General features: G+C 44.5%; 1 protein-coding gene across 1 annotated transcript in view; it reads left to right on the top strand.

The window, feature by feature from the left end:
• The window catches only part of LOC143784099 (disintegrin and metalloproteinase domain-containing protein 10-like), a 276,865-nt gene that overhangs the window by 13,876 nt on the left and 242,018 nt on the right, over positions 1-20,971 (top strand). The window contains exons 2-3 of the mRNA XM_077271955.1: positions 452-602; positions 7,395-7,513. Coding sequence (XP_077128070.1) covers positions 452-602; positions 7,395-7,513 — 270 coding nt within the window. The remainder of the gene's footprint in view (positions 1-451; positions 603-7,394; positions 7,514-20,971) is intronic.

Here is a 20,971-nt window from a genome sequence, read left to right as displayed (position 1 = left end):
TTACACGTCCCCTAAAAATGCATTTATTTGTACTAGCCTGTAGCCTCACCTTACTAATCTAACTATTCCCTTTTCTCTATTACTTTTCCTTAGAATCTGGTACCTTATATCATTTGTTCCCACATCCTCCATGCTCTCAATAGTACTTTGAATCTTTACTTATACACATCCTTGCTTGTGATTGGGTCATGCAGCATTATTTGTACCTGTATTTATTCTAATGATGGATGGACAATACAGTAGAAAACCTTCTTACCTTTTGTGTCCCCCCTATTTCCTCATAGAAAATAAGCTTCTGAGCAGGCCCTCACTGGTCTTATTTGAATTCTTGAATAATGTATTGCTATGTAATATCTTATATAGTGTGTACATGTCCCATCTGATTTGTAAAGTGCTATGGAATATGTTGGTAATATGCAAATAATATTGTCATTATTATTTTGCTTTATAGGAATTAATGGACACAATATCAGGCCATTTCTGAAACACTATGAGCCAGTATCCTATAATAGGGATGAACTTTTTAAAGATCACCTGAGATCAAAGAGAGCCACCAATCAGGAGCAAATCCCAATACAGCTGCAGATATTTGGATACAATAGGTAAAAAGACTTCTATGTAAATCATCTTCTGCAAAAAATCTGTTTTTACTAATGAGCAGTATATGACAATAACAAATTCATCTTAAAGTTGTTTTTCCATAGATAGTAATAGCAAATATATTCAACAACACTGAAATTGTAACACCAAGAAGAAAAAAGTGTGCAATTATGAAAAATACAATATTAACATAGTATGTTATAAATATGCAAAATATTTAAAAACGGAAACAAAATTTTCAAACCATCTCGAGTTATAAAGTATGAAGGGTGAGTGTCAGTCAAGGAAATACATGCACTAAGACACCTTGGTATTAATAGTTGCCTGAGAAATTTTCTGCCATGCTGAGTGCATTCAATCATGGCGCAACCTTTCCAAATGCCGACCAATGACATCCCATATGTGCTCTGGGAGACAAGTCTGGAAAGGCTGGAGGCCATGGTAGTATGTTTGTGCAGCACAGGTTGTTCACAGTACCACGAGCAACATGAGACATAGGGCTGTCCAGTTGAAAAACAATTCCTCGGACACTATGAAGAAATGGCCGTACCATTGGTTCCATGATTGATCCATATTTTACTGCAAGTGAAATTAGCTATCACATACCAAGCCTAAGGCATCAAACAGTATCTATGTTTAATCCCAAAGCATTTGCAGGACATTAGGCTAAAATCCAGATGTCCAGCTACAGGTGTTCCATTGAGCTCACACCACTGCTCTCGAAAGGTATCTTACAGAGGAAGACAGCAATGGAGGCTAGAATAGAGGTCTGTCCTCTTCATCAATGAATACCGCTTTTGTCTTGGATGCAGTGATAGCTAGAGAATGATCTAGCGAAAACGATGTGGGCAACGCCATTAAGAAGCCTTCACGAGGAACGTCACACCAGCCGTAATCCCACATTTATAAAGGTGGGGGATGGGGCATGTGACCACATCACATTTGAAATGGCTTTCAGGGGTCTATATGACAGAAAATACCCCAAACTGACAACATTCTAAAAACTGCACCCCCTCAAGATCCTAAAAACCACATTCAAGAAGTTTATTAACCCTTCAGGTTCTTCACAGGAACTGATGCAATGTGGATGGAAAAAATGAACATTTCACTTTTTTCATCAAAAATTTTAGTTTAGACCCCAATTTTTTTGTTTTCACAAGGGTGGCAGAAGAAAATGAACCCCAAAATGTATTATGCAATTTCTCCTAAGCAAGCTGATACCACATATTTGGGATCGGAAGGCAAAGAGCACCATATGACTTTCTGTATACAAAATTTGATGTAATTATTAGCGAACGCCATGTCATGTTTGGAGTGCCTCTGATGTGCCTAAAGAGTGTAAATCCCCCACAAGTGACCCCATTTTGGAAACTAGGTCCATCATGGAACATATCTAGATGTGTCATGAGCACCTTGAACCACCAGGTGCTTCACAGAAGTTTATAGCGTTGAGCCATGAAAATAAAAAATCTCATTCTTCCCACAAAAATGTTCTTTAACCCCAAATTTTGCATTTTCACAAGGATAGCAGGAGAAATTGTGCCATAAAATTTGTTGTGCAATTTCTTCTGAGTACACCTATACCCCACATGTTGGGGAAACCTGCTGATTGGGCGCACACAGCAGAGCCCAGAAGGGTAGGAGCGCCATATGATGTTTTGAATGCAAAATTTGCTGGAATCATTAGCGGACACCATGACGCATTTGGAGAAACCCTGATGTGACTAAACAGCGGAAGCCCCCACAAGCAACCCCATTTTGGAAACTAGACCCCTTAAGGAACTTATCTAGATGTGTGGTGAGCTCCTTACGCCTCCCAGGTGCTTCACATAAGTTTATAACATTGAGCCGTGTAAATTAAAAAATCACCTTTTACAGATTGTTTTCTTTAAGCACCATTTTTTTTATTTTCACTAGAGTAACAGTAGAAACTGCACCATACAATTTCTTGTTCAATGTCTGCTGAGACCTCTGATACCCAATATGTGGAGGATAATTATTGTTTGGGTACGTGGCAAGGCTCAGAAATGAAGGCGTGCCATTTGACTTTTTGAATGCAAAATTTGCTGGAATCAATAGCAGACACCATGTCACGTTTGGAGAGCCACAGATGTGCCTAAATAGTGGAAGCCCACTAAAAATTACCCTACTTTGGAAACTAGACCCCTCAAGGAAGTAATCTAGATGTGTGGTGAACACCTTGAACCCCCAAGTGCTTCACATAATTTTATAACATTTTATCACATTTTTCCCAAAGTTTTTTAGCCCCAATTTTTTTATTTTCACTAGAGTAACAGTAAAAATGCAAAATACAATTTGTTGTACAATTTCTCCTTAGTACAACAATATCCAATATGTGGAGTAGAACTACTGTTTGGTCACACTGCATCTCTCAAAATGGAAGGAGCACCATTTGACATGTCTGGAAAATTGACTGGAATCATTAAAGGACGCCATGTCACATTTGGAGAGTCCCTGATGTGCCTAAACAGTGAAAACAGTGAAAACTCATCAAAAGAATGCCCATTTTGGAAACTAGACCCCTCAAGAATTGTATCTAGATGTGTGGCGAGCGCCGTGAACCTCAGGTCCTTCTCAGAAGTTTATAACATAGAGTCGTGAAAATTAAAAAAAAATAACATTTTTTTCCCCACAAAAATATTCTTTTAGCCCAAGGGTAACAGGAGAAAAATGGAACCCAAAATTTGTTGTTCAATTTCTTCTGCCTCCTCCCTCTGCCTGCCTTCTAAATGCTGCAATCGATATTGATCAAAGCATTTAGCAGGTAAAACTGTCAGGTACTGTGCCTACCTATAACTATAGAAGATCTGACACTCCAACCTCCTTTTTGAAGTGGGATTAACTATAGCTAGGAGAGACAAACTAAGAAATATGTCTTCAATGTCAATTTCCTGGAAATAGATCTATTGCCCAGAAATTGTGATCTCATAAAATTCTAACAGACTCAACACATCCCACAATCCACCCACACATGAGCTAATCATGGGGAGGTGTGTGAGTGTAACTTTGAGCTAATAAAAAGCAGTATTTGGGTTTGGGTCGTTTGTCAATCCTTGGAAGACATAGTTCGCTGTGAGTTTTGTCTATTTTCCCAATCGGAGAGCTTCCCTCAGGTTTAGCAATTCTCTTTTGTTATTCCTTTCTATTTGATGTATTTATATATCCTATTGTTTTGTTCCCATTTTGAATAATCTTGCATATTATAGATAAACACTGCATATCTTTCTGGATAAAAAAAATATAAAATTTATTAGCTCTGTTCCTTCCAATTGTATACCTGCACTGTTTTCTCTGTGGGCACTTTCTGCAATACCTTTCTTCCCATTTGTGGTTATGTGTGTAATATGTATTGCTTATTGTATTTTATCTTAATCTGATACCCGATAGTTTTTTTTTGGGGTACTCTCTCTCTCTCTCTCTCCTGTACAGTGGAAGTCTTTTTGGTCTGATAGGTTCTTTTTACTCTCCTTTCCCCCACTTGTATTATCAGAGGAATTACAAGTGTTTCAGTATTTCAGTATTGAGATCTGTACAAATAAATATTGCAAATTAAATTTTGCGGGTAAAAAATTGGCGAATTTGTCAAATTTAAATTTCAAGAGATCCGCTAATCTCTAATAGTAAATACTTCTGTGCGATGCAAGTAGAGGCCAATACTGGCTGTTAAATTGTTTCTGCCTACCGGTTATAGATAATCATATACAGTAGGCTTAGGCCGGTTTCACATTTGCGGTTGTGTCCGCAGCGTTTGTACCGCAATTTTCCGCATGCGTTGTGTTTTCCTATCTTTAACATTAGGGTTACATGTGTCTGCGATTCGTTGCGTTTTGCCGCGTTTGACGACGCATGCGTCGTTTCGTCATCTGCGGCTTGGCGCGGTAAGCGCTACATGTAGTAATTTTAGAGGCGTCAATTTGCCGCCTAGAAACGTATGCGATTGTTAGCGCTAGGAATGCAGCAAAAAAATGCATTACAGTCTATGGGAACGCATGCGTACACATGTCTTTGCGTATGCATGCGTTTGATGCACTTGCGTACTTCGGACTGCGCATGTCCAGGAACTGATTACTAAAGACACACCCTCCTGGAAATATCAAACGCATTAGCATAAAAAGCGCAAACACATGTAATAACGCATGCAAATGCTGGCTGCGTTTTTTTTACCATCATGTGTAAGCTGATGCGGATAAAAAACGCTGCGTTATCAGACGTTTGCATGCGTTTTTGCATGCGTTTGCAGTTGCGGACAATACGCTGCGGACTTAACCGCAAATGTGAAAGTAGCCAGAACAGAATGTTTTTAAATAGCTTATTAATAACAAATGTCCATTGCTGACTGAGATGTACTGAGGAGATTGTTTTGTGCGTGATGTAAGGAGTTTAATGGGACTTCAATTAATTTAATCAGAACACAAAGATACATAGAACATTATGCATTACAGATCTTTTCTAGCTTTCCACACTGTGCCCACAATTATTAGGCAACTTGTATTGTTGATTATTCATTTTTATCATTCAACAACTACAGTGCTGTCTGTCACCCCCAAACAGTTAAAACCTCAATATTTAAGAAAGAAACAGTGAGATTTCTTAGGAGAATATCTGTGTGTGCATAATCTTTGGGTATCTATTATTGTACAGAATTATTATGTAGCTTAATGAAACCTTTCTCAATTGTTTATTTTCATCTTATAAATTGAGAATAATTCATAATGTACAAATCAACTCAAAATGTACAGAAAAAAACATTTCTGAAATTTCAAATAAATTGTGACCAAAATAGCCACCCTTCTGTTCACAGAGATTCACAAGTCTTCCATAAATGGATTCTGTCAGTTTCTTAATCCAAGCCGTGGCGTGTCCTCCCTTTCTTGACCAGATACAGTAAAGATATATATTTTTGTACAGTGTTAGCCGGTAGATATGCCTGATGAAGAGACCTGAGTAGTCTTAAAATTTTGCAATTTATTACCATCTTTTCAGTTAGCCATTAAAATATATCAACCACTGAGGACTCTCAAATCTAAATATTTTCTAAATATTGAGCTGGAAATTACCTTTAAAAACTTCCCGTAGGCTGGTGTCAACAGGTTGGGACCCAGTCCTTTGCCTGGCCTTATTCACACAGTGAGCTCAAATCTGACACATGGTAAGGTTTTTAATATTAGACAGCATAGGGCCGTCCCCATCAGGGTCACCTTGACGATGGTGGGATGACTTTCATGCTATTTTTGATCAAAAACAGTATTAATAAGAACCCTGTGCTATTTAAATGCACTATTGCTTTTTACTTATTTAATTACAGCATGGTTGATGGTCATTTTGCTTCTTGTAGGTTTTGTCAGCTTCTTAATCTGTTGACATTCATATTTTTTTGGTAGCACCAACCACAGCCTCTCAGAAGCGGTTCAGAGCGGTGTACTGTTTTCTTTCATTGTACATCTCCCATTGAATAAGGGCCCATAAGTTCTCAATAGGGTTTAGGTCGAGTGAGGAGGGGCCACACCATTATAATTTCATCTTTATGGTCTTTATTACCAAGCAAAGCAGTACGTCAATGCATACAATACAGCATTTTCAAGAGTTCATCTCACATCATCAGTCCATAAAGCTTTCAAAAAAATATCTCAGTTTCAATTTATGTGCCTTGTTCAGTGGTGGTCAGTTTTCAGCCTGCCTCACCTCGGCCATGTCTCTGAGCACCTTGCACTTCTGACCAAGGAGACTACAGCTCTGGAGTATGACAGCACTGGAGGATGGCTTCCTGGTCACTTCACGTTTGATTCTTCTCAAATCTTTGGCCATTAATGTGCGTCTTTCTTTCTGAACATGTTTTTTGTGAACCAGTTGACTTCACTGTGCGCTTAAGCAAGTCAGTATTCTGACCATTTTATAATTTTTATGCATATTTTCTAACTCTAAGCTGTATAAACTTGAATACTCAAATGATTATTGGATAAAACAGATCAGGTTATGTGTACTGGTGTAATGATGGATGGTGTGATCTAAGGATACAACACCCCTTTCCAATTCCAAGGCAGCTTGTTTTCTTCAGGCAAAATGGCTAAAAGAATAGATTTAAACAACTCTGAAAGGTCAAGAATTGTTAAAGGTCTTACAGAGAGTTTCCAGCTTCATACTCAACAGATGTTGAGAAGCTGGTAGTACGCTATTCATAGTATCCAGGCAGGTAGCATCAGGTTCAGGAAAGTAAGGTAAGATACATGAAATTCACAAAAATATAAACAGATTATAGTCATCATAGTGGTCATATTGCCTTAATATCAGGACACCACAGCCCAACAATGCATGGAGAGGTGTATTAGCCACTTGTGTGAGCCTGCATTCTCAACCAGAGCAATCAATCATATTTCAGTCCCAATTCCATTCAGTAACACACATTGATAACACAGGACACAACACAGAAATGGACAGTATTCAGTAAAGGTTTTGTTTTGCTAAAAAGAGTTGTCCCATAATTATAGCTGAATACCTATCTAGAGGTAATTTTTTTGTGTATGAAAGTAAAGCACTGCACTCAGAAATTTCTGTCAATCATATAAACAGTGAATGGAGTGGAAGAACACATGCGTGATAGCCACACCGTTTAAATGACGAACACATAACCCAAACGATATTGATCGGACAGCACCTATCCTGCTAATAGGTGGTAAGCTGTAATTTTGGAACATCTCTGTGAAAATTAAGTCTATAATAATTCTAATTATTTTTTGTGCTATAGTTAACAATAGTAAGTTTGTCTCCTTATGCAGGAAATATGAGTTGTCATTAAGGAGAGATAAAAGTGTATTCACGGATGATTTTAAAGTACTATCTGATGATACAATTGTACCCGTGGATATCTCATTTGTATATTCAGGCAAACTCAAAGGTAAGTAGTAGCTCCTCTATCTACAAATTATACTATATATACACATTCCATTACATTGAAATTACAACACCAAGAAGGAAAGGTTGTGGAATTATGAAAATCACAGGAGAGATACACATGTTACTGATGATATGTCTAGTCTCTGTGTGCTGTACACTGAGTGATGTGCACAATGACAGTGCCCTCTGTTGTCGACTCAGATCAGTAGTAGCGAGCTGGTGTGCAGAGACCAGTGACATCACTTGCGTGGCAGGTGCCAGTCTCTGCATGCCAGCTATTTTGACACCGCACTGGAATTCTCAAACAAAGCATTATCAAAAAGGAAGAAGGTGAAAAATATATAACCCCAGTTATATAGTATAGTTAGAGAATTATTAATGCAAGTATATTAGAAAATAGTTTAGATTATGGCACTAAATAATGGATTTAGAATGAAAATTACTTTAACTTCAGTCCAACCCTTTTATTTGTCAGCAATGGTAAAGTGAGTGGCTAGCATGATGATTTGCATGCCCAAATGCACTGAGCATAGTTGAACATTCCTCGACAACCATTAAGAACGTTATTGATAGCAGCCAAGGTGTGTAAGTGTGGGGATTTCTGATTAAAGGGAGTCTGTCACCCTAAAATTCAAGTATGAGCTGCGGCCTCTGGCATCAGGGGCTTATCTACAGCATTCTGTAATGCTGTAGATAAGCCCCCGATGTACCCTGAAAGATAAGAAAAACAGGTCAGATTATACTCACCCAGGGACGGTCCCGATTCGGGTCCGATGAGTGTCGCGGTCCGGGCCCGGCGCCTTCCATCTTCATAGGATGACATCCTCTTCTTTTCTTCCTGCTGCGGCTCCTGCGCAGGCGTACTTTGTCTGCCCTGTTGAGGGCAGAGTAAAGTACAGCAGTGCGCAGGCGCTGGGAAAGGTCAGAGAGGCACAGCGCCTGAGCACAGCAGGCATATACTGGAGCATTATATGGGCCCATTATATACTGGAGTAATATATGGCCCCATCATATACTGGGGTATTATGTGATCCTCAGCATATACTAGAGCATTATATGGTGCCCAGAATATTCTAGAGCATTATATGAAGCACATCATATACTGCAGAAATATATGGGGCCCATCATACACCAGAGAATTATATGGGGCCCATTATATACTGGAGCATTAAATGGGGAGCAATATATATTGGAGCATTATATGTAGCCCATCATATACTGAAACATTATGGGGCCCATCATATACTGGAGCATTATATAGGGCCCATTATATACTAGAACATTATATACTAGAACATTATATGGGGCCCCAGTGTTAGGTGTCAAATTCCCACCACTGCACAGGGGGAATCTTGAACTATCTCCACTGCAGTCTCCCATTCTCCTCCAGCCGCAGTGGAGCCTGCTCAGCAGAGACGTCGGTCCCAGCGTCTGGCTCAAGCTGATACTGTGCGGCTTGTTACTGCTGTCCTTCCAGGCTCAGCCATTGTAACCAGTACTGATCAGCGGCGGGCAGGCGTCCCTGGGACTAAGTCCTGCTTTTCTTCTTCTGAGCATGCCCAAGGGACGACCTCTCATTGGAGGTCAGGAGTCACATGCTCAGGCCCTGTAGCAGCTCCTATTTGACTACTAGGAAGGTCCTGGAGAGCTTCCGCTATAAAAGGTTCGCATGGCCGCACGGCCATGCGCTAGTATAAACTTAATAACGTGTGTGTGGATGTATGCCTGTCGATGGATGAAATCTCTGAATCATTTCCATCCCTAGTGTTGTTGTCTGTTCCTGAATGGTGGAAGCTACCTAGCGCCTGACAGTGCTATTCCGCACAGCTAGCACACGATACAGCGTCTGATAGCAGTGACCTCCAGTGCGTCGCCATGCGCTAATAGAGCGCTTTCCTGGTCCAACTCTGGGTGGTTAGTGGCGTCTGCCAGAGCGGCACTGCACGCACTCTTATGCATTAAATTATTATTTCTGTTGATCTCTGACACCCCAGTAGCGGTGTAGAGCACAAGAGGTCTAGAGGAACTCTTTCCCTAAGTCTTGTGACAGAGTTCTGTGACTCCTTGCTTGTGCTCTTTGTGTGGCACCGCGCCCTGTGACGCAACAGGGTTTGCTTCCTTCATACCGGGTGAAGCTAACTTGTGTGTGTATTCACATTATACTAGCGCCAGGGTCTGGCTAGTAATGGTGGATGAACGGCCACTGCAGCGGTACATCCAGAAGCTGGAGGGCAGGTTGGGTGCTCTCGAGCGCACAAACTCAGCTGTGGATGTTACCGCAGTAGCTGTTCAGGCTGCTAGCGTGGCTGTAGCTAGTTTGTCCACTGCCACCCCTGTTCCGACCTTATCCCGCCTCCCACTGCCAGGTAAGTACTCTGGCGATAGCAAGTCATGCAGGGAATTCGTGAACCAATGTGCGATACATCTTGAGCTTCTGGCTGCACGTTTCCCCTCAGAGTGGGCTAAAGTGTGATTCATAATATCTCTCTTGTCGGACAGGACGTTGGAGTGGGCTACACCGCTGTGGTGGCATGACAATCATGTGGTGCGGAGTGCTCTGCTGTTCCTGAGGACTCTGAAACAGGTATTTTTGGGACCTCAAGTCACACATGATAAGGCGCTCCAACTGCTGGCACTGACACAGGGCTCATCCTTGGTCAGCCATTTTTTCCGTCCACTTCCGGACTTTAGCATCTGAGTTGGAGTGGCCGGATAAAGCCCTCATCCCTGTATTTTGGAGGGGGCTGGCTGACCATGTGAAGGACGCTTTGGCCACTAGGGAGATTCCCGCCACACTGGCAGAGCTAATAGCAGTATCAACTCGCATCAATCTTCATTTTAACGAGCGAAGGTTGGAGCGAGCCCAGCCTTTGCCCAATGCCACGCAACACCCCTGGTGATGCTCGCCAAGCCGGTGACTGCACAAGTGATGAATGGGTCGACTCTAGCCTCACAAATAACGCACCAGACCATCCCATTTACTTTATCCATGTCTCCATCCCATCAGGAGATTATCTCTAGAGATGAGCGGTGTTCGAGTCGAACTGTTCGCCAATTTCAAATTTGAGCTGTTTTGGGCGGTGTTCGAGTTGTTCGACGAACCCGAACAATTTGCTTAAAATTCGGCTGTTCGAGTTTCTGTTCGATAACTGTTCGTTCACCAAAAGCCTAGCTTGATTTGCACATTAAGACTGTTTATCATTGTTAATGGACTGTTTCAGTGTATAGTAGTTGGGGGGGGCTGGTGATAGATCTGTGCTGAAATAACGCCGATCTCCATTTTTTTTCCTGGTTCCCGCATTTACAGAGGGGCGGTGCAGTCTCTCAGCCTATCAGCAGTGCGCACACATACAGCAATATGCATGTGATGCAGACAAGCAAGGGCATGTGTCATTGGCTGTGTTAGACGGCACCGCTGCTGCTGTGGGCGCTATACAGTCAAAGAGTCTTTTTTTGCCAGCAAATTTTCTGAGAGATAGGTTTAGGGAGTCGGGAGTTGGGACTAGTTGTAATATCAGCCCTTTTCAGGGTAGGTTACAGCAGTTCATAGCACTGTTTGCTAGGCAGGTCTGAGCCAGTGCTGTGCAAGTGTTAGTCACAGCATTTGGTGCAATCTAGCTCAGCCAATCCTTTTGGGCTAGTAGCATTGTCTGATAGTCATCTGAATAGCCCGCCTGTGAAGCTAGCTACACCGCCTGTGTATCTCAATTTTTACAGCATCTAACCCAGTAAATCGTTTTGGGGTTTTGGGCTTAGTAGCAGTGTCTGCACGTCAGCAGAGTAGCCTGCCTGTGAAGCTAGCTACACTGCCTGTGTATCTCAATTTTTACGGCATCTAACCCAGTAAATCGTTTTGGGGTTTTGGGCTTAGTAACAGTGTCTGCACGTCAGCAGAGTAGCCCGCCTGTGAAACAAACTATACCGCATGTGTATCTCTATTTTCACTGCATCTAATCCAGTTGATAGTTTTGGGCCTAGTAGCATTGTCTGCACTTCAGCAGAGTAGCCCGCCTGTGAAGCTAGCTACACCGCCTGTGTATCTCAATTTTTACGACATCTAACCCAGTAAATCGTTTTGGGGTTTTGGGCCTAGTAGCATTGTCTGCACGTCAGCAGAGTAGCCCGCCTGTGAAACAAACTATACCGCCTGTGTATCTCTATTTTCACTGCATCTAATCCAGTTGATAGTTTTGGGCCTAGTAGCATTGTCTGCACGTCAGCATAGTAGCCCACCTGTGAAGCTAGCTACACCGACTGTGTATCTCAATTTTTACGGCATCTAACCCAGTAAATCGTTTTGGGGTTTTGGGCTTAGTAGCAGTGTCTGCACGTCAGCAGAGTAGCCCGCCTGTGAAACAATCTATACCGCATGTGTATCTCTATTTTCACTGCATCTAATCCAGTTGATAGTTTTGGGCCTAGTAGCATTGTCTGCACGTCAGCAGAGTAGCCCGCCTGTGAAACAAACTATACCGCCTGTGTATCTCTATTTTCACTGCATCTAATCCAGTTGATAGTTTTGTGCCTAGTAGCATTGTCTGCACGTCAGCAGAGTAGCCTGCCTGTGAAGCTAGGTACACCGCCTGTGTATCTCAATTTTTACGGCATATAACCCAGTAAATCGTTTTGGGGTTTTGGGCTTAGTAGCAGTGTCTGCACGTCAGCAGAGTAGCCCGCCTGTGAAACAAACTATACCACCTGTGTATCTCTATTTTCACTGCATCTAATCCAGTTGATAGTTTTGTGCCTAGTAGCATTGTATGCACGTCAGCAGAGTAGCCCGCCTGTGAAGCTAGCTACACCACCTGTGTATCTCAATTTTTACGGCATCTAACCCAGTAAATCATTTTGGGGTTTTGGGCCTAGTAGCATTGTCTGCACGTCAGCAGAATAGCCCGCCTGTGAAACAAACTATACCGCCTGTGTATCTCTATTTTCACTGCATCTAATCCAGTTGATAGTTTTGGGCCTAGTAGCATTGTCTGCACATCAGCAGAGTAGCCCGCCTGTGAAACAAACTATACCGCCTGTGTATCTCTATTTTCACTGCATCTAATCCAGTTGATAGTTTTGTGCCTAGTAGCATTGTCTGCACGTCAGCAGAGTAGCCCACCTGTGAAGCTAGCTACACCACCTGTGTATCTCAATCTTTACGGCATCTAACCCAGTAAATCGTTTTAGGGTTTTGGGCTTAGTAACAGTGTCTGCACGTCAGCAGAGTAGCCCGCCCGTGAAACAAACTATACCGCCTGTGTATCTCTATTTTCACTGCATCTAATCCAGTTGATAGTTTTGGGCCTAGTACCACAGTCTGGCCACTCAGTTCTGCTCGGTTTTCATCCATCGGTTGTTGTGCCAACAACTTCAGATACAGAGTTGCCAATTAAGCACTAAAATGAGTGGCAAATGGCCTGCTGCTGGAAAGGGGAATAGGCGTGTTGGAAAGGGAAAAAAAGGTTGTGTCCGTGGGGTAGGTGGTAAAGCAACAGTAACATCTGCAGAAGAAAGACCATCTTCCAGCCAAAGTAAGATGTCTACTTCTTTTCGTGGACAATATGATATGATCCCTTTCTTACGACCATCGCTACAAGCATCAACAAAAATTCCAGATGAGGCACAAAAACAGCAGGTGCTTGAACAGATATCAAGTGCTCGTTCAAGTGGGCTCTCCTCCATGTCAACTTCAACATCACAACTACTCCAGTCCTCAGAGTTGTCACCCCAATCGCACTTGCTTCCTCACAGCTCCCAAGTCTCCAGCTGCCTGTCTGAGCATGGGGTAGCACACATAGTTGAGTCTGTAGAGCTGTTTACGCATACTATAGCCTGGGAATCAGAGGTCTGCTCCAGAGCTTCTGTGAATCCAGATGAGGAAATGATCTGCACTAATGCCCAGAATCTTTGTGAGTCAGATCCAGGCCCAGATGAAGAAGGTTCTGAGCATAATGTAGACCCTTGTTCCCAAACTGTAACTCCTGTCGGTGGAGACAATGAGGAAGATGATGATGAGACTGAGATACCTGATTGGAACGAAAAGTTGACTTTTCGGTCGGCGCAGGAAAAGGTTGGCTCTGAGGACAACGGGTGTGAGAACACACAGGATGATGATTACGAGGTTGTAGACCCCACTTACTGTCAACCCCCAGTCCGCCAGTCCATGAGGTCAGCAGAGGAGGTGGAGGAGGATGCTAGTGACGAGTCTGACGACGAGGTAACGGTGCACCTTCCTGGACAGAGAAGGAGTACTGGAAGCACCTCAACAACTGCATCCTCAACCCCAATTGTGCCTCAGACCAGAAGTTGTGGTGGCTCTTCAGATCACATGGGCTCTAAGCCTTGCATAGCCTGGGCATTTTTTGACATCGCAAAGGATGACCCAACTCATGTTGTCTGTAAGATTTGTCAACAAAATCTCAGTAGAGGCTAAAAAATCACTAGCTTGAGTACTTCATGCATGAACCATCACATGGATATGAGGCATAAGTTGCAGTGGGAAGCTCACTGTGCTACAATGCGGCCAAGTGAGCTGGGTCAACCACCGTCTGCCCCATCAAGTGCATCCACATCCTCTTCATCCTCTGTGACTGTGGGGACAGCAGTCGCACATGGTTTTGGAAGCAGACCTTCCACCTCTTTACCCACAACAGCCAGTGTGATTGGCAGGTCGTCAGGACATTTGCAAGTGGAAACACCTGCTGGTGTTGAGCGCTCTCCGACATTGACACCACATTTTGATCAAGGCAACATAACATCTCCATCTGCACCTTCCTCACAGACCAGCAGTTTGCCGGGGACACCCTACTCAACTCCGTCTAAGCACGGCAGCCAGCCCTCAGTCCCTCAGATGTGGACAAGTAAAATACCATTTCTTCCTAGCCATGACAAAGCTAAGAGGTTGAATTTCTCCATCTGCAAGCTGTTGGCTACAGAAATGCTGCCTTTCTGCCTGGTGAACACAGAGGATTTTCGAGACCTTATGTCCGTCGCAGTGCCCCAGTACCAGATGCCCAGTCACCACTACTTCTCAAAGAAAGCTGTGCCTGCGCTACACCAGCATGTCGCACACAAAATCACTGCTTACTTGAGAAACTCTGTGTGTGACAGGGTGCATTTCACCAAAGACTCTTGGACGAGTAGACATAGACAGGGGCGTTACATGTCGGTGACTGGGCACTGGGTAACTACGGCGACATCAGGAGAAGGGGCTGCTGTCCACGTCTTGCCGTCCCCACGAGTTGCTTGTCGATACTCTGTATCTAGAAGTTCCTCCACTGCTTCTGCCTCCTCAACCTTCTCTCGGTCCTCCGCCTGCACCCAAAGCCTGTCTGGTAATGCCACCCGCGTTGTAACTGCGCAGAAGGAATCCTGCACACCGCCTCACTATGCTGTCACCAGGGCTCAACGGCATCAGGCAGTGTTTACATTAAAATGTCTGGGAAATGTGAGTCACACAGCTGAGGAGTTGTGGTCAGCTCTGGAGACCGAGTTCCATCAATGGTTGTCTCCACTCAACCTGCAGCCAGGGAAGGCCGTGTGCGACAATGCTGCAAACCTGGGTGCGGCCCTTCGCTGGGGCAATGTCACACAAGTGCCTTGTGCGGCTCACGTTTTGAACCTGGTTGTCCAGCAATTTTTATCCCACTATCCCGGACTAGATGGGCTTCTGTAGAGGGTACGGTCGCTGTGTGCTCACTTTCACCATTCGCATCCCGCAGCTCGACAACTTGCATCTCTACAGAAGTCGTTGGGCCTGCCAGTTCACCGGCTGAAATGCAATGTGCCCACACGGTGGAATTCAACTCTGCACATGTTGCAGCGACTGTGGCAGCACCGACGAGCCCTGGTGCAATACGTTATGAAGTATAGCCTGGGCCAACGAGATCAAGAGGTGGGGCAAATCACGCTGCCGGAGTGGTCTCAGATCAGGGACCGATGCACCCTTCTGCACAGTTTTGAAATAGCAAGATAGCATAGATGTTTAGTGCTGACGATGCCATTATTAGCATGACCATTCCGGTGATTTTGCATGCTGGAGCAAACCTTACACAGTGTTCGGACTCAGGTGGTGGAGTAAGAGGAGGAGGAGAACAGGAGGAGTCGTATGCGGAAGGGATCATATCTCCAAGGTCAAACTGTTGAGGAAGGTGCAGGAGGCGAGGAAGAAGTGGAGGACGAACTGGCGCTGGGCATGGAAGACTCATCAGATGAGGGAGACCTTGATCAAATTTCTGTTGTGCGAGGTTTGGGGGAGATGGCAGACGATGGAAGCATGATTCTCACCTCGCCACCACCAAGACAACAAGGACTTGGTCCTCCTGGATGCGCAAGGCACATGAGTGCCTTCTTGCTGCACTACCTGCAACATGTCAGAATCCGAAGTAATGCCGACTACTGGGTTGCCACACTCTTAGATCCCCGGTACAAAAGCAAATTTGGGAAATAATTCCTGCCATAGAAAGGGATTCACACATGCAGGAGTATCAGCAGAGACTGTTACAGAATCTATCATCTGCTTTTCCACAAAACACCAGTGGTGCACGTAGTGAATCTCTGAGTTCTAACTTGCCAACCGTGGGACTATCGAGTCATCACTCAAACCGTAACAGTAACATTGTATCTGGTGGTAACAGCAATTTTTTCCAATCGTTTCAAGATTTTTTTAGACCATCCTTTGCAAGGCCACAGGAGACAAGAAGTCTGACACACAGCCAACGCCTAGAGAGGATGGTACAAGAGTATCTCCAAGTTAACATCGATGCCATGACTGTGGAACTGGACCCTTGCTCGTTTTGGGCTTCCAATCTTGAAAAGTGGCCTGAGCTCGCCACTCATGCCTTGGAGATCTTGTCGTGCCCCGCAGCCAGCGTTCTCTCTGAACGCTGTTGGTGGTGTGCTGACAGATAAGCACACGCGGCTGTCCAGTGAGAATGTAGACAGACTAACGTTCATCAAGATGAACAAATCCTGGATCCGCAAGGACTTTTCTACCCCTGTGTCATCTTGGGGAGAATAAAAGCTTGATGATTTTTGAAAATCACCTCACCAACCGTTTTAAAAAACTCTGGCGAAATTGATGCCACTTAAGTGGTGTCTGTGGCCGAATTTTTGGAAAAAATGGAGACTCTTTGATTTATTCTCCTTGCTGAGTTTTACATGACGTTGGCATCGTCAATTCCAGGTGGGTGGGGTCATCTGCAGAGTTGTTTACTCATACTATGGCCTGGGATTCAGAGGACTGCTCCAAAGCTTCAGTGTCTGCTAGTCAGCAGAGTAGCCCAGCCACCCACCGCCTATTTACCTAAGTACTATTTTTAACAGCATCTGGCCCAGGAAATCCTTTGGGGCCTAGTAGTATTTGGCGCTACTCAGCAGCATACTTCACCCACGAAGCAAGCTACACCGCCTGTTTACCTAACTACTATTTTTAACAGCATCTGGCCCAGGAAATCCTTTTGGGCCTAGTAGAATTTGGTGCAACTCAGCAGCGTACCCCACCCATGAAGCAAGCTATACCGCCTGTTTACCTAACTACTATTTTTAACAGCATCTGGCCCAGGAAATCCTTTGGGGCCTAGTAGAATTTGGTGCAACTCAGCAGCGTACCCCACCCATGAAGCAAGCTATACCGCCTGTTTACCTAAGTACTATTTTTAACAGCATCTGGCCCAGGAAATCCTTTGGGGCCTAGTAGAATTTGGTGCTACTCAGCAGCATACTTCACCCATGAAGCAAGCTACACTGCCTGTTTACCTAACTACTATTTTGTAACGGCATCTAGCCCAGGAAATCCTTTTGGGCCTAGTAGAATTTAGTGCTACTCAGCAGCGTACCCCACCCATGAAGCAAGCTACACCGCCTGTTTACCTAACTACTATTTTGTAACGGCATCTAACCCAGGAAATCCTTTTGGGCCTAGTAGAATTTAGTGCTACTCAGCAGCGTACCCCACCCATGAAGCAAGCTACACCGCCTGTTTACCTAACTACTATTTTGTAACAGCATCTAGCCCAGGAAATCCTTTTGGGCCTAGTAGAATTTAGTGCTACTCAGCAGCGTACCCCACCCATGAAGCAAGCTAGACCGCCTGTTTACCTAACTACTATTTTGTAATGGCATCTAACCCAGGAAATCCTTTTGGGCCTAGTAGAATTTGGTGCAACTCAGCAGCGTACCCCACCCATGAAGCAAGCTACACCGCCTGTTTACCTAACTACTATTTTTTAATGGCATTTGGCCAAGGAAATCCTTTTGGGCCTGGTAGCAATTTCTGCTACTCAGCAGAGTACCCCACCCATGAAGCAAGCTACACCGCCTTCTTTATTTCTCAATCTAACCCCTCGGCTCTGGGGTGTCCACTCTCCCTCCAGCTCTCTCCTTCTCACAGGTGGACTACCGCATGTTTTCACACTGTGGCGAATCTTTTGGGCCCAGGCATAAGAAGTCGTCGAGGTAATGGATAATATGTGCTGCCTTACAAATGTCCATGACGACACCTTCGAGGAAGCAACTAAACGCCTCAAATAGTGAGCAGGATATGGAGCACCCCATGGGCAAACAGCGATCTATGTAGTATGCTCCTTCACAGAAGCAGCCTAATGGGAGGACACTATTCGTAGGCACAGGTAGTAACCGGAATGCCCCCTCAATGTCTGTTTTGGCCATTAGGGTGCCCCTTCCCAACTTCTTGACCACCTGATTGCCTCGTCAAAGGAGGTACAGTACATAGAACTGTACTTGGTTCCGCGTCGATGTTGTCGTTTACTGACCTGCACCTTGGATATGACAAATGGTGGATTAGTCTGAATGTATTGGGTTCATTTTTTGGCACAACTCCCAATGGGGGTACCACTACGTCTTCTAAGGAAAGTGTTCTGAATGGACCCGCCGCCATTCTACCTAAAGATATTTCTTTTTTTTTTTTTGTCAAGGCGTCTGGGTGTTGGTAGAGTGAGTTTAGATTTTTACTCCAGCCTTTCTTAACTTTAGAAGGGCATGACATAGTAACATAGTAACATAGTTAGTAAGGCCGAAAAAAGACATTTGTCCATCCAGTTCAGCCTATATTCCATCAAAATAAATCCCCAGATCTACGTCCTTCTACAGAACCTAATAATTGTATGATACAATATTGTTCTGCTCCAGGAAGACATCCAGGCCTCTCTTGAACCCCTCGACTGAGTTCGCCATCACCACCTCCTCAGGCAAGCAATTCCAGATTCTCACTGCCCTAACAGTAAAGAATCCTCTTCTATGTTGATGGAAAAACCTTCTCTCCTCCAGACGCAAAGAATGCCCCCTTGTGCCCGTCACCTTCCTTGGTATAAACAGATCCTCAGCGAGATATTTGTATTGTCCCCTTATATACTTATACATGGTTATTAGATCGCCCCTCAGTCATCTTTTTTCTAGACTAAATAATCCTAGTTTCGCTAATCTATCTGGGTATTGTAGTTCTCCCATCCCCTTTATTAATTTTGTTGCCCTCCTTTGTACTCTCTCTAGTTCCATTATATCCTTCCTGAGCACCGGTGCCCAAAACTGGACATGCCTATATCTGTGTCTCCTCCTCCTTTTACTCCTCCACCTCTTTTCTTTTCGCATGACTATGTGTAGTTGTGACTTTTCCATGTGTTTGTTGTGTCTTCTGAGCAGTTTGTCAGCTTTTGGACATCTTTTAAGGTGTTTTCTATGTGTTTTCCATGTGTTTGTATGTGTTTGTGTTTGCCTGCCATTGGTTTCAATGGGGTTCGACGGTGTTCGACGGTGTTCGGCGAACAGTTCGGCGAACATCTCCCTGTTCGACGAACTGAACCCGAACACTAGGAAGGTGGCTCATCTCTAATTATCTCCCTGCTAGTTATTCCCGAGGGAATTGATGAAGTTCTGTTAGGGATACCATGACTACGCTACCACTCTCCTCATATAGAGTGGTCCTCTGGGAGAATTCTGGGATGGAGTGAATCTTGTGAGGTTAGATGTCTGAGGGAGTGAGTTCAGGTTGCTACTACTGAAGTACTCGCAGATCTTTCCTCTCTCCCCAAGCACTATTGGCCCTATGCGGATGTGTTCTCCAAGAGGGCTGCAGAGACCCTTCCGCCCCACCGCCCCTATAACTGTCCTATTGACCTCTTGCCTGGTGCAGAGCCTCCCCGGGGTTGAGTCTATCCCTATCTTTCCCGGAGATGGAGGTGATGACCCAATACATTCAGGAGAATCTGGCAAGAAGATTCATTTGGAAGTCAGTGTCACCCGCAGGGGCGGGGTTCTTCTTCGTGCAGAAAAAGAACAGAGAACTACGTCCATGCATAGATTACAGGGGTCTTAACGCAATCACCATTAAGAGCAAATACCCTCTGCCTCTGATATCTGAGCTATTCGATAGGTTGCGGGGAGCGAGGGTATTTACTATGCTTGATCTGCGGGGTGCTTACAACCTGATTCGCATCCGTGAGGGGGGACGAATGGAAGATGGCATTTAACACCAGGGACGGGCAGTATGAATATTTGGTGATGCCCTTCGGGCTCTGTAATGCTCCTGCCATTTTCCAAGACATTGTGAATGATATCTTCCTGGATATGCTCACCACCTCGGTTGTAGTCTATCTGGATGATATTCTCATCTACTCTCCAGATATAGACTCCCACCGGAGAGATGTTTGCAAAGTCTTTGACCTCCTACGGGCAAACTCCCTCTATGCCAAGTTGGAGAAGTATGTGTTTCCTGGGCTATATCATCTCCACCCAGGGATTGGCTATGGATCCTGCCAAGCTACAGGCTGTGATGGACTGGCAGGACCCCCATTCTCTCAAAGCGGTGCAGCGCTTTATGGGGTTCATTAACTATTATCACCAATTCATTCCCCACTTCTCAACTTTGGTAGCTCCCTTGGTAGCCCTCACCAAGAAGGGAGCAAATCTCACATTGTGGTTGGAGGAGGTCTCCAAGGCCTTCCTCTCTATTAAGTTTCATTTTGCTAGCGCTCCCATCCTACATCGCCCCGATGTAGATAAACCATTTATAATGGAGGTGGATGCCTCATCCGTCGGTGCTGGAGCAGTCCTCTTTTAAAAGGATGCTTCTTTTTCTCCAAGACCTTCACACCAGCGGAGAGGAATTATTCCATTGGGGACAGGGAGTTGCTAGCTATGAAGTTGGCCTTCCCAGAGTGGAGACACCTCCTGGAGGGGGCTCGTTTTCTCTTCCAAGTGTATACCGACCACAAAAATTTGGTTTATTTACAGACTGCCCAGCGGCTAAACTCTCGCCAGGCTAGATGGTCCTTGTTCTTCTCCCTCTTCCACTTCACCCTCCATTATCTTTCCGGGGAGAAGAACATCCATGCCGATGCTCTCTCCCGCTCCGTAGTGTCATCAGTAGAGGAGGAGGAGCCTCGGTTAATTGTCCCTTAGGAAAGCCTGAGGACCGTTGCCCCGGTTTCGCTAGAGCCTCTGCCCCCAG

This window comes from Ranitomeya variabilis, chromosome 1, assembly GCF_051348905.1.
Source record: "Ranitomeya variabilis isolate aRanVar5 chromosome 1, aRanVar5.hap1, whole genome shotgun sequence".
Classification (NCBI taxonomy): domain Eukaryota; kingdom Metazoa; phylum Chordata; class Amphibia; order Anura; family Dendrobatidae; genus Ranitomeya; species Ranitomeya variabilis.
Note: the sequence above shows the minus strand (reverse complement) of the source record. Positions and strands in the feature narration are given on the sequence as shown.